Source organism: Erithacus rubecula (genome assembly GCF_903797595.1).
Source record: "Erithacus rubecula genome assembly, chromosome: 8".
NCBI lineage: Eukaryota > Metazoa > Chordata > Aves > Passeriformes > Muscicapidae > Erithacus > Erithacus rubecula.
Window position 1 is genome coordinate 21,575,070 of NC_136659.1, and position 13,056 is coordinate 21,588,125.

Here is a 13,056-nt window from a genome sequence, read left to right on the forward strand (position 1 = left end):
CTGCTTGCACTGTTTTTATTTCCATGAAAGCAGTTATCAGAGTTAAGGTATGGGTCATTAATCACTGGGTAAAAAAGCACAGCACAGGGGCTGGGATTAGAATTAAAGCCAGTAAGTGTGTGTTGCCACAGTAAGAAAACTTTAGAGGTAATAAATATCTTTGATGTATTTAAAAAAGAGTGCTGGTAATTTTCTTTTTGCAGTTGAAAACTTGGTTATACCCAGCTTTTATCAAGCTGCCTCAGGCTTACACAGGGAACATTCCTCTGTGCATTTTTATTTTAATCAGGGTGTAGTTCATTAGCACCTTGAGGCCCAAATTAAGCTAATGTATAAAGGCTCCCTCCACAGAGCCTTTTAAAATACAGGCAAAGTTAAGCAACACTTGCAATTAAAGCATGAGATCTATTCATTTTAGGTGATGTCTGAGTTCTGAATTCCAGATGTCCAAAATCTCTGACTGCTGGTCAAAGGGCAATGTTATTTTTAGCTCCAGTGATGGCTTGCTGGGAGAAACATCCTATTGTGCAAGATGACTAACAAGGTCATCTGCTTCACAAACATTAATCTTAAAACTGAAGATGATGAACAGGGAAATGACAGCAAAGAAATGCTTTCCCAGATCCCAGGGCAGTGGACATGAGAAGGCATCCTAAAATTCCTTCATCCCAGGGCACAGACTATCTGCCAGCTGTGGTAACTTTAGGCAAAAGGTAAAAAACTTCAATTCCTCTTCCTGAATTTTGCCCAGTCCTTGGAGACTCTGGATCTTGGAAGGGTTAATCCACATCTGCCACTACACCAGCCACCATTTTTATTTTAAAAGTGTTTCTGTATCAGTAACTTAATTGGCATAGAAATCAACAAGTCTTTATGCATGAGCACCCTTTGGGCTTGAGGCTTTTGTACTTCTCAGCATTTTTCCCTTAAACCAAATGCACCATCTGCTTGTTGCTTTGGACATATGTTATACATGTAAACATTTTTGAAAGGCCTGCTAGTGTTTTTAGTTTTTGGGGGTTTTTTTCAGTGTGGCTGCAAATAAATGATGATCAAACATTGCAATTTTTGTTGCTAAAAGCTGGAACTACTATTTGGGCCCTTCATGCATCTGCTGTTGCTGTGTGTATGGAGCACAGTGGGATATATCAACACCCAAGTTTCTAAAGGTTAGTCAAATTCATTCTGTTGTCAATAAGTACATGAAGTTCTTATTGACCAAATTGAACAGACACTGCACAGTTTTAAAGCAAGACCAATATTAACTGAGCTTAGGAAAACCAGATTCCTTGATGGAGAGTAAAATCCAGTTGTCACTCTAATGCACCTTTCCCATTTAGTTGTGGAGTTTTATGATGAGAGTTGACAAAGTACTAGAGAGGGAATATTCTGTTAATAGCAAATTAACTTCCAAATGGTGCATAGCATAAATGCCCTTATAAAATACTGTTATCTTGGGTATAGTCTTTATGGCTAAACCACAGCAATGGTTTTTGCACACTGAAAACTCCCGTCCACTCAGTCTGTTGTAATATCTGTCAGTAACTGAGATTTTTCATTGATTTTTGGGGATAAGGGAGGATACCAGATGAGGTTTTTATTGTGATGACACAGTACTACAACACAAACTGTATGTCCTTATGGATTTCTCTTTACCAATGCAGAAGGCACTATAATTGCAAACAGTACAACAGTTCTTTGTTTTAGTACTTTTCAGCATAAATAGAGTAATTTACTTCAAAGTGACTTTTTAAAAAGTGCATTCCAACAATATAATTATTTCAAAATGTTGCTGAATTATGCTGGCATCTTATGCATTTTTTGCTAGAACAAATGAGAACAGAGATCTTTTTCTGCATGCTGTGTCTAAGGACACTCATGTGATAGTAAGAGTACTGCTCCTATTGATAAAATATCTCTTTTCAAATGCCATGTGTCACATTCCCTTTTATATTCAGAGCAGGTAATTGTACAAAACCATGGCGCTTATATTTTGTTAAAGCTAAGAAGCCTTGTATGCATATTTAAATTAAAAAGTAGTGGGTTGAGATGGTTTTACAAATAAGCATGATTGAATGTCATCACCATTAGCAACTGAACTTTCATTGAAATGTCTTTTTTTTTTTTTTTTGTAAACATGATCTGGGTATTTGGAGAGCATCATGTGTTAAGTGAGAGTGTGAATTATAAATGTGTATAGATAATGGGAAGTCACATTTGCCCAGGGCTTGCATCGTGAGCTGCTTTGAGGAAAAAGACCAGGTTTTTGAAATTCCATCTTTTGCTGTCTCCTGCAGACACTGTTCTTCTTTGTTCCTCTTCTCTCTTACCTGCTTTGCAGCACTGGCTGTAAAGCCACCAGATGGAGAATGTGCTACCACAGACACAAGATCCAAGCAGGCAGCCCTACACCACCACAAGCTGCCAGGAGAGGGGACCAGAAAACAGCTCTTGCTCTACGCAGCAGCAGCCACAAGGCTGGAACACGTGGGATGAGCACTGCCAGCAGCCCCAACACTGCCATGGGCTGCAGGGAAATGGCTGCAACAGCTGGAACATCCTGGAGCAGCAGGACGCCCCAGCCTTGGCAGGGTGGGTCTGTCCCCCTCCTCTGCAAGCAAGAAAGCCAAGAAACCTTCCTTGGCCCTGGCCCGTGTACTCACAACAATGTGCACAACAATGGAGAGTTTGCAGTGGGCAACAGGCACTTCTCCCCTCTTACAGCCCCAAGGGACTCCACACCTCCCTTAACCTGTGTCTCTCTTCCCATGCAGATTCAGTGCCTTTGTTCCCCACATCAGGCAGCTGAATTGCCTTCAACCTCACACTGCATCAGGAGAAAGGAACAGATAGGTATGTTGCTCCTGTTAATATATGTGCCTCATTAGTGGCCCTGCAAAAACTATGCCCAGTACAGACCCTGGAATGGGGCCAAGGTGTATACCAGCTGTGCATTAGGAATCTCTGGTCAAAAAAGGTAACCAAGAGCCTGGAAAAATAAGCACCCACTGATTTAGGAGTTCATATTTTACAGAGGGGGCTGGAATTCAAGTGTGAGATTTGCTTAAAGGCCCAAGGGGAGCATGTTACTTTGAAGCAAATGGGTAATAATAGAATACACAACCTACATAGGGAGAGGCTGTGTGTTTTAAAACTAGGTACAAATAAATGTTTTAAGTTTACAGCCAATAATAACTAGACACATGAACTTGTGAAGCAACTTACCTGAGGCAATGTCTTTGTGTACAAACCATTTCATGTTTATGGTGTAGGTGCTAATTATAATTTGTCATTAAACTAGTTCATATAAAATAAACAAGAGCATTCAAACTTGAATTGACTATTACAAAAATAACTGGGTGGGGTTCCAGAGGGACTGCATATCACACTGACAGGGTGATCAAACATTTAAAAAGGGAGTCAGAGAAGGCTTTTAGTTGGCCACCACTTTGGGTTGTTACTCATGGTTACCACTCAATAAATGCATTTGTCTGTCTCATTGCAGTCATACTGGACCTGCAGCAGTGCATGTTTTGTTTTTACAGAGATGTATTAATGAAGCAAGTGCAGTCTGAAATTCAGCAGCTGCCCAGAAAGAAGACTGGCTAGCTGGCAGTAAGCAGAAGCAGCTGCAGCCTCAAATAAAGACCTGGAAAGTCTATGCAAGGGGATAAAGATGGAGAAAAATAATCTCTGAACAATTGGAAGTGATATTGCATAGATTGATCTCCAGGATCCTGAGGCTCTCAGAGCATCTGATCAAGGTATAAGGGAGCATAATGATGGGGATTATGTATCACTGCTTGGAGTCTGTACCTGTGCATGGATTTGAGGGAACTTTTGCCTGCTAGTCTGTCTGTGTTGCTGACAGCTCAGCTGCTCCCAGTCCCCATTTACTTCAGTGACACAAGCTCTTAGGTGAGCACTGTGGCCCAGCTATGCACTTGTGTGCAAAGCAAAAATTGGCATCTTATTTGAGCCAGAAGTGATTTTCTGTTATTAGTGACTTTGGAAGTGCTGGAGAGAAGGTATGGAACTGGTCCCACAGACTGGGCTTTGGGAGATGATTAATTCCTTGCTCTGCTGTCTCAGAACCAGTGGGATATCTCCCACTGAGCAAAGGTGTGACTCAGCCCCAGAGAGAAAAGCAGAGTTGGGAAAAAGCCTTCCCCACTGTAGCAGCAAACTATTTTCTACTGACCCCAAATTTTGCTTCTAGGAGGAAGGGCTGTTGTGTCCTCATGCTGATGACACCTGCTTTTCACTTACAAGTTTCCAAGTAAACACCTTAACACGGGCACACAATGCCTGTTAGTGAATCCAGCCTGTGCAATCCAATAATTTATTAAACTTTCATCTTGTAAAGCCAGTTACAAATTAAAAAGAGACAGAAGAAGAAATTCTGTAATAGAAATGAGCAAAATTACAACAAATAGTAGTGGAAGTTATGTTTCAAGTGGGTTCAAGCTGCCTGCAGCAACCCAAGAGCCAGAACACAGAGCTAGTGCAGAGTTAGGAGAGGGATAATCAAGCCTAGTCTGATACATTAGAGATCAAGCCAGTGTATGCAAAGTGTTGCTTCTCAGGTGGCCTCTGCATTCCTGTTCTCTCTCACCTGTGACTTGGTCATCTCTTTATTCCTTGTGACAGCAAGGGGATGTTTGTAGGATCCATCAGTGACACTATTTAAGGCAAAACTCCAGTTGAAGGGGTGATGCACAGCAGTGGCCACCCTCTTCAGCTGATTGTGTAGCAAGTGCACAGCATGTCTGCACAGGCTGCAGTGTAGTGGAAATGAGAGAGGAGTAGGGATTATGTGCAGTATTTCTTCTTGTATTGTCACCCTCAAAACTAATGCTCTGCAACACGGTGTTAATGATATGGCACAATTTGATGATGAATTGGAATGGAACCTGACTCATACTTTTCTATGCAATTTCTATTTCATAGCTAACAGGCCTTAGCTGCTGCTACTTCAGAAACTGGGGACAGCCAATTTTAAATGTGGAAGAAGGCCCAATTACATACAGCTCTGCAGTTTCAGTAAGAAACAGAATGGGCCTTTGCATTCTGGGATCCCAAGACTTGACAAGGGTCATGGAAAATGGCTCACCAGCAGGTTTCATGTTTGCTAATGCAACTGATTTATGATGGGACTGAAGCTGAATATTGTGTAAACAAATCAACTTTCTGAAGTCAAGAGACTGAAGATGACTGTCATCTTTCATGGAGGAAAAAAACAAAACTGCTTCTTCAAATTGCAGGTAGCTATAAAAACATCAAAGCAGCAATTGTTTTGGCAAAAAAGCATTGTTTTCAAGTTCTGGCAAGGACTAAGGATCTAGAGGAGACTGGATGGGATCTGGGGATTTAGTGAGCAGTGTGAATTGTGAGCAGTTCTTGTTAAAAGTTGAGATGGATGAAGCATTTGGCATTTGCTTACAGTAGTACAGAGAAGTAAAAATCTTGCCTGTAACGATTTATCTAGGTGCCTATTCACACAGTAGGAAAGAGCTGGCTTAAAACTAAGTTCAGGGACCCCAGTCATCCTAAAATCTCCCCTAAAGAAAGGAGGATCTTAATGCAAGCAAGCTGCTCACCCTAAATCTCCAACCTCCATCTAATACCTGGAGTTTGTGAAGAGCAGCTCTTCTGGAAATGCTACTAAAACCATCTATCTCCCCTCCTGGCCTGTACAGGGGAACAGCAGTCATTATTTTTTATACAAGAGGCACTGCTTGCAGTGTGCCCAGAATGGCACCTTATGGCCTATTTCAGTGATGCTAATCCCAGAGGTTTTCTCCTAGACTGGAGTATTTAGCAGTTTAACTGAAAGTGCCACTTTTTACAGTCGTGTACCTGTGAACTTTTACTGGAAGGTAAACAACCACCTTGGGTGTTTTTATTTGTTTCCTTGTTTAATGCTCTCTCATGTAGGGTTTGACCTCTCTGTTGGACCACTTAGCTTCAATTATACAAAGGCTGTTTCTTTTTAGCAACAGGTCAGATCATTAGTACATCCTGAAGAAAAAAAAAAAAAAACAAACCCACAGTGATTTGTATTTTAAATTTGTTTGCAAAATAAATAAAACAAATATTCTTTTAGCAGACCATGCTGTGATCACATGATCCCAGATGTCTGCATGTTCAAAATTCTTAAGGAAGCTTAGGTCTGTCTCCTCTCCTGCAGAAATGATCCTTGTAAATTTTTCTGCCAGTATGACAGGTGAGAGCAGAAGCAGCAGAGAGGACATGGAGGAGGAGGAGGACGCTTCTGACTTTGCTTCTTTAAGTTACATTGTTCATCAAACAAGCAAGGGGAAAACAGGTTTTGGGTCATTAGTATTTAACAGTTGTAACTGTTTAATGTCTTTGGGCAGAGGTGCAAATCCTATGGTACTGTAAATGTCACTTCAGGTTTTAAATACAGTAGTCAGCTGAATTCTTAAAAAACATCTTTGCTACACTTGTGCTGGCAAGTTGCAAATACCTATGACTAAACTAGTGCCAGTTCATCTGTATCACCTAGTCCAGATGCTTGCATGACTGTCCACACTGGTGGCTGATTTGACACTGCAGCGTTTCTTCACAATCATGTTGATGTATGCTTTCATGATCTTGATGATCTCACCCACCTGGGGACAGAACACAGCAACAGCATAAGCACTTTGAAAACCTCAGTGCACTGAGGCATACAGGACATTTTGCTGAAAGAATTCCCCTTCTCCAAAGTCATGTTAAAATAAATGTTTCATGTTAATACTAAATGTGAACGTGACAGTAGGAAGAGAAAGGCTTGACAAGTTTGTGCACTGCTGTAGCAACACTTTAAAATATTTTTAGCTCAAAAAAAACCAACTTCCTTTCTACTAAGTTTTTTTTTTTTTTTTTTTTTGAGTTTGTGAAACTCCCCATTCATCTACTGGAAAGGAATGAAAAAAACCAGGCAAACTGAAGAGCACCCATAACTGGAACACCAACCAACCTCCTTCACTTCTAATCAGTCTATATTTTTTTGTTCATCCCTCTATTTGAGGTACCATTCCCTTTAGGCTTAAGCTCCCTGCATCTTTTCCCTTGGCCATGTAGTCCATTAGTCAAGAGTTTTTGCACAGAAACCTGTCTATTCCTTGAAGATTAACTGAAATGGCTGTGTGCTTTCACGTACCTGGGATGTTTCAAAGAACATTTCTCTCTCATCCACTGTAATTTTGAAGGTGTTGGGCTGTGGTGCTCCAAAGAAAACAATGTGTTCATACTGGAAAGTTTCTAATGGTTTAGGATCCCCTCGTTTGTAGACAGACACATTCTCTGTGCTGACGCCAAGCCAGAGATCATTGGGGAATCCACCCTCTTTGCACTGCAGAAAGAGAAACAAGACCTTTTGCAGAAATGCAGGGGAGAATCAAATGATTTTCCATTTAAAAAAATGCCTTCTGTTTCTAGCACTTATAGGACATTTCAATTCCATATACAAACCAGGCTACTAGCAGAATCTATGCTGGTGGCACTTCTGCTGTGAAGATTCAGAAGTGACACAGCTGTTGAGGAATAAATAACTGTAATAGGGAACAGCTATCATCAGATTATAAAGTGATGTAGCAAGTCAATATTCCACTTATTTTACAGATAATACAGTGAGTGCAAGCAACTTCCCATGGTGATCCACCTAGGCAGCAGCAAAACTGAGAGAATTGAACTGTGGCCTCCTACCCTAGCAGGCTGAGCACAGTGCTGTACATGCCCCAGTCTGCACAGCTTCTGTTGTACTGCTGCAGAACAGGATTGCACTTTTTGCTGGCAAGAACATCAGAGCTGTGACGTTCACTAGCCACCACTTTCTTACACCCCTCTCTTCCCCAGCATTCCATCATTATTCTAACAAAGTGGGAATCCACTGTCCCCCTTCATTTACCAGGATGTCCTGCCTTGCTTGCTCTGTGCTCTCTGTGTTATAACTCTTCGGTGTTGTGGTACTACAGGCTTTCCCTGAGATTACTAAAGCAGAATGTATCCAGTTCCCAAAATTCCCTTCTGTATCACATAGCTCTATCTGTTCTCCAGACTGATACCTCTCCTTAGCTGTGGTTTTAGGAGTTTATTAATCACTCACCTCAACATCAAAGAGGGTTGACCCATAACCTGGCCACTCCTTTACAATGGACATGTACTTCACCATGGCCTGATGCTGAGAGAGCCCCTGCAGCTTGGTCCATTTCTGTGCTATGCTTGCCCGAGCAGCTGAAAGCTCTTCTTTCACCCACATCTCCATCATCTGCTCCTCTTCCACCTTCTGCTTCTTCACAGACCCTGTCTTGAAGCTCCGCTTCAATGTCCCTTCAAGGAAGCTGGTCCTTCTCCTCTCCAGAGTGTGACTGGTACTGCTGCTGCTCTTGGTTGAGTGCAGGATTTTGGATTTCAGCCTGTTGACTGGGTAGATTCCATCAAGGGTCCAGGTGATTTTGGAATAATCTCCATGCAGATACTGCAGCCGCAGAGCTGCCAGACGCTGCAGAGTGTCCTCTGGCCCAGGAAAATGACCAGCTATGAGGCTTTCATGAGCCTACAAACAAAAAGTCCCCCAAACTCATCAGAAAGCAAAAGCACACTTTATCCACATCTCGGTCCATGTACAGATTCCTGTCACATCTGCTGATCCCAGCAGGGTAGACATAATTCAGGAGGTCAGAGCATACATTTAGTAAGTATGTCAAAGTCAGCAAGTGGTTGATATGGGGGGAGCATCCCTTTCTGCAAGCTGAACAGGACAGATATCTTAGAGGGGTTCCTATCCTGCACAGAAAATCCTACAATGAGGACCTTTTAGGTCTGGAACAGATGGGAAAGACCAGAATTGAGGCAATCTGGTATTGTGCTGTACCAGTTACAGCTCCTGTGTGAAGATTATATTCAACCCCAGAGTCATATATAATAAATTCAAGATTCTCATCCTCAGTTGCATTACACAAAAACACCTCCCACCTTCTCCTCCTTCACTTGATATCTCCACCAATCTTCTTGCTTCCTTTTGCCTGTTTTTCTATGAAATCTATTAATGGGGTTTTTTGCACATCCATCTAATGTCTGGGTAACACCTACTCTCCTACTGTTAGTTCTCTTTGCCAGTTAAAGCTGTGCAGACTGAAAGCCTTGTCAACAGGGAGTCTGGTACAACTGAGGTTCCAGAGAGCACCATGTGCTCTGACTGTTTTCTAGACATCCTCTAGCTAACAATGCTTGATGTTCATTTCTAGAAAGGAACCATGGGCATGCATTTGACTATCAGTGAGTTTCAGTCTTCCTGACTGACTGCCATTAACACAGATTCAGTAATTTTCTTCAGCTATGATTTTCTGAGGCAAGGTCAGTGTTCACTAGAAGTAATACAGATGGGACAAATCACACAGCTGGGTGCTCCAGTCAGTTCAGTTTTACATCCCAGCTGCAAGGCTCTTTCATACCAGTGTGATCTGTGATCTTGCCAGCATCACTGTGCTACCCAGTACAGTGACTTAAAAAAATAACAGACTACTCAGCAGATAAATATTGTCAACTACATTTTCCTTTCCTTGTCTGCAGTACTCTTCTAATGCCTCTCTCTTAATCAAAAGAAATTGCCCAAAAGTTTTTCATAGTTAGTTCTGGTAAGACCCAAAGGATGTGCTGGTTTTGCAAGATAGATAGATAGATTTTCCAATTTTCTTTACATTTATGTTCTGCAAACAGCTACTTTTAATGATTCTCTTGAATCATTACCCAAATTTATCTGCCTTCTAAAATTAAAGACCAAGTTAAAAAAAATTAATTATCATTAGTGTTTCATTTTTTTAAGCCTTGGCTAATTTTTCTTGCTTTTGTTCTAATACTCATCTTCCCTAGGAAACTTCACAGTCTATCTGCTTAGTAGATTCCAGGCAAAAATGCAACACACTAAATTCTTCTGCTGCAACCAGCATTCCCACTTCTAATGAAAGGTAAACCAGTTTTCTGTACCTTCTTGTGCACTTTTGCCACACTGGAAACCAAATCCTTCTCCCAGAGTTAGCTTACCTGCTCAAACATGAAGGCAAATTCCACACCATCTTTGGGAACATTCTCAATATCCAAGAAGCAATAAAGCTTAAAATACAGTTGCCACTGCCCTTCCTCCTCATCTTCTTCAGAGCCAGCAAGTCTGTAAAATAGAAAAGAGAATGAGAAGGGAAAAGAATTTTAGGAGGAATACCTTGGTACTGGAACACCAACTGCAAATCACTGTATGAAGGCAACCCTGGATTCTGAAATGCAGCGTTACATCCAACTAGAAATTAAAGGTTTCATGAAACATTCTTTTACCTCTCAAACTTGGCCAAGATATCAGCCACAATCACCCGACTCTCCACAGCCCGGTCAAGCTGCTGGTTGTGTTCAAAGAGCGCAAACATATTCCGGCTGTCCTCCATCGCCAGCCCTCGGATCAGCTTCTCAACCACCTGCAGGATCAGACACCACACTGCAGGCATCACTCCCCTTCCAGCAGAAGAATCAGCACCTCTTCATTGCAGACATCTCCATCACATTTCTCCCTGAATTACTATGTTTTCACATTAAAGAATTCTAACCCTAAAAGACCATTCCCTGCAATAATGCCATTACTTACATATGATCATTGAGTTTTTTTCAATTTTCACTACCCTTTTGAGTATAGGGGAATTAGAATTCTGCACAAGATATAGGCACATAATGGATTCAGATGCCATGATGACATTCTCAGTTCCTCTAGTAACAATTTCACTTTTTGCTCTGTTTAGCACTAATGTTTTCACAGACATGACTACTGCAACCTGGAATTCTGCTTCTGACCTGCTAATGATTAAGTTACTGGTAGACTATCCCTCTCAGAAGGATTCCATTATGAACTGGAATCTCTCCTTCTCCAGAAAACTGTGTTTAGCAAGTTTCAGACAAAAGGTAGAACACCTGAACTGTTTAGATTTTGCAACACAATTTTCAAGTGATACTCTACAACCTGGGCACTGGCCTTGTAGAATACTTTGCCCAAAGACAGAGCAAAAGAGATTGCAAAACAAAAAAAAAAAAAACCAAAAAACCAAAGACCCACTCTCCAGACACAGATGTGCCCACATTTGGTTAATCCTACTAATGCATTACCTCCCCAGCACTGGTGTGGGAGTTGATGGTTATTTTGCAGGAGCCACCACCATGGCAATAGACTGTTGTGGTCATTTCCTCCCGGGTGAGAAGAGCCTGTATTTCCTCCTGAGAGGGCACAAACTCCCTTGTCTTTGTTCTCTTCAGGGAATCACTTATGAACTGTGCATACCTGTCTATTTCTGAGTCTGGAAAGAGATCTTTTACCCTAATTGTGAAGAGAAGAAAAACAAACAAACAAAAAAAAAGCATTACACAGTAAACACATTACCCTAAAAGTTATGCTACTGCAAGTAAAGAGTTGGGTAGAGATGCTGATGTCAAATGCAACCTCACAAAAACCAAGCTTATTTCCTAAACTATACAATCTTTTACTAGTAATTTGAAAGTCACTTCAGTGGCACTTCTGAGCAATGTATGAAATAAGCAGTTCAAAGTTTCAGGAGTTTAGTGACAGCTGGAGGCAGGATGATTGACAATCTCAATTTACAAAACTGAGAAATCAAACGTAAACTTTTTTCATTTATTCTTAATGTTTTTGTTGTTTGGTTGTTTTTAATTTGCTGGCTGCGTTGGAGCCACTTTTACAGTACGTTTGAGAATTAAGAAGACAGAAAGCAGGTGTCTGTACACTGTTCTTTTCCCTCCAAGACCAGCAGGTCTAAGTATAACATTACTTGTAACTCCAAAGATAAAACAATGAAATGGCTACATGGAATATTTGCATCTCTTAGACCCAGGCCATGGATGTAGCTGTTTGATGTATTGACACAAATATCTTGGTCCTTCCTATCCTGGAAGGAATCAAATAAATTTTACTGATCTTTCTCAACATTGGAAGGGAGCAAGGTTACACAGCTCCAGATCAGGCCCAGTGCAGACTGCTTTGTAAAGCTGCATTAGATGCTGAAGATGACTTGGGAAGAAATACAAATTATTTAGTTCATGAAAATGGGAGGTTAAATCAGATTAAAAATACTGTTTACAAGCATTATGTACTTAGTTTGACAAATCTTGAAAAATTATAAAGTGGATTTACAGTATCTCTCCTACTTCACAGTATGCTTTTTGCCTGTGCCAGCTACAAGGTAGTACATATTTCCATCAGTATGAAAGTACAGTCCTCACCTTTCCTGCAGGTTGATAATGTTTATATGTACATTAGTAAGCAGCAGGTCATCAGCTGTAAATCCACTGCAGCACAGTTTCATGGTATTCTGTTTGGGCAACTTACATTCATTCCACATCCTTTTGACACAACAGATGGGTGGTAAGAGGGGGGGAGTCTGAATGCAGAGAACAGCTGGTGGCAAGAACTGGGCAAAGGTAGGAGGCTGGAACACGACAGAAGATGTTTGCACAGCAAGAGGGTGATACAGGTAATGACAACAGGCAGTGGAAGATGAGCAGAGTGAAAGGAAGCAAGCTGCAAACAAAAGAGACGTTTACCTTCGGAGGTGGAACTTGAGGTAGCGCAGGATCCCTCTGCTGGGCAGGAAAGTGCAGCTCATACAGGTCATCAGCTGCCAGTGGTGCAGGTTCCCAGTACTGTTGGGATGTGGCATGTGGTTGGTTTGCTTGATGAGCTGGCAGTACACTTCATCACGGAGGGGCTTCAAATCGTGGCAGGTCTGCAGGATGCCTTGGATAATGGGTATGGGGTCAGACACTGTCTCGATTTCCTGAAGGGAGTTAAAGATCTTCACTGCTTCATCCTGTAAGCTGCTGTAACCCTTCTCTTGTTGCACTGGGGAACAATCACAAAGAGGACAAGAGGTGAGCATCTCCCTCATTTTCTACTGGCCCAGCAGCACAACAATCAACTATACTCGCCTGCCATGGAAGAACGGCAACCTGAGCATAACCTGAACTTATGTTCATACTTTAACTTCATTAATGCTTCCT

The 13,056-nt window shown here is 41.5% G+C and overlaps 1 protein-coding gene across 1 annotated transcript in view; it reads right to left on the reverse strand.

Annotated features, from left to right (window-relative positions):
- Window positions 1-4,311: 4,311 nt before the first annotated feature.
- The window catches only part of LOC306804679 (unconventional myosin-X-like), an 86,698-nt gene continuing 77,953 nt past the window's right edge, over window positions 4,312-13,056 (reverse strand). The window contains exons 35-41 of the mRNA XM_079311600.1: window positions 12,601-12,898; window positions 11,152-11,359; window positions 10,336-10,472; window positions 10,051-10,174; window positions 8,114-8,563; window positions 7,169-7,360; window positions 4,312-6,635 (exon numbers count right to left, since the gene is read on the reverse strand). Of these exons, the coding sequence (XP_079167726.1) occupies window positions 6,522-6,635; window positions 7,169-7,360; window positions 8,114-8,563; window positions 10,051-10,174; window positions 10,336-10,472; window positions 11,152-11,359; window positions 12,601-12,898 (1,523 nt within the window). The 3' untranslated portion in view covers window positions 4,312-6,521. The remainder of the gene's footprint in view (window positions 6,636-7,168; window positions 7,361-8,113; window positions 8,564-10,050; window positions 10,175-10,335; window positions 10,473-11,151; window positions 11,360-12,600; window positions 12,899-13,056) is intronic.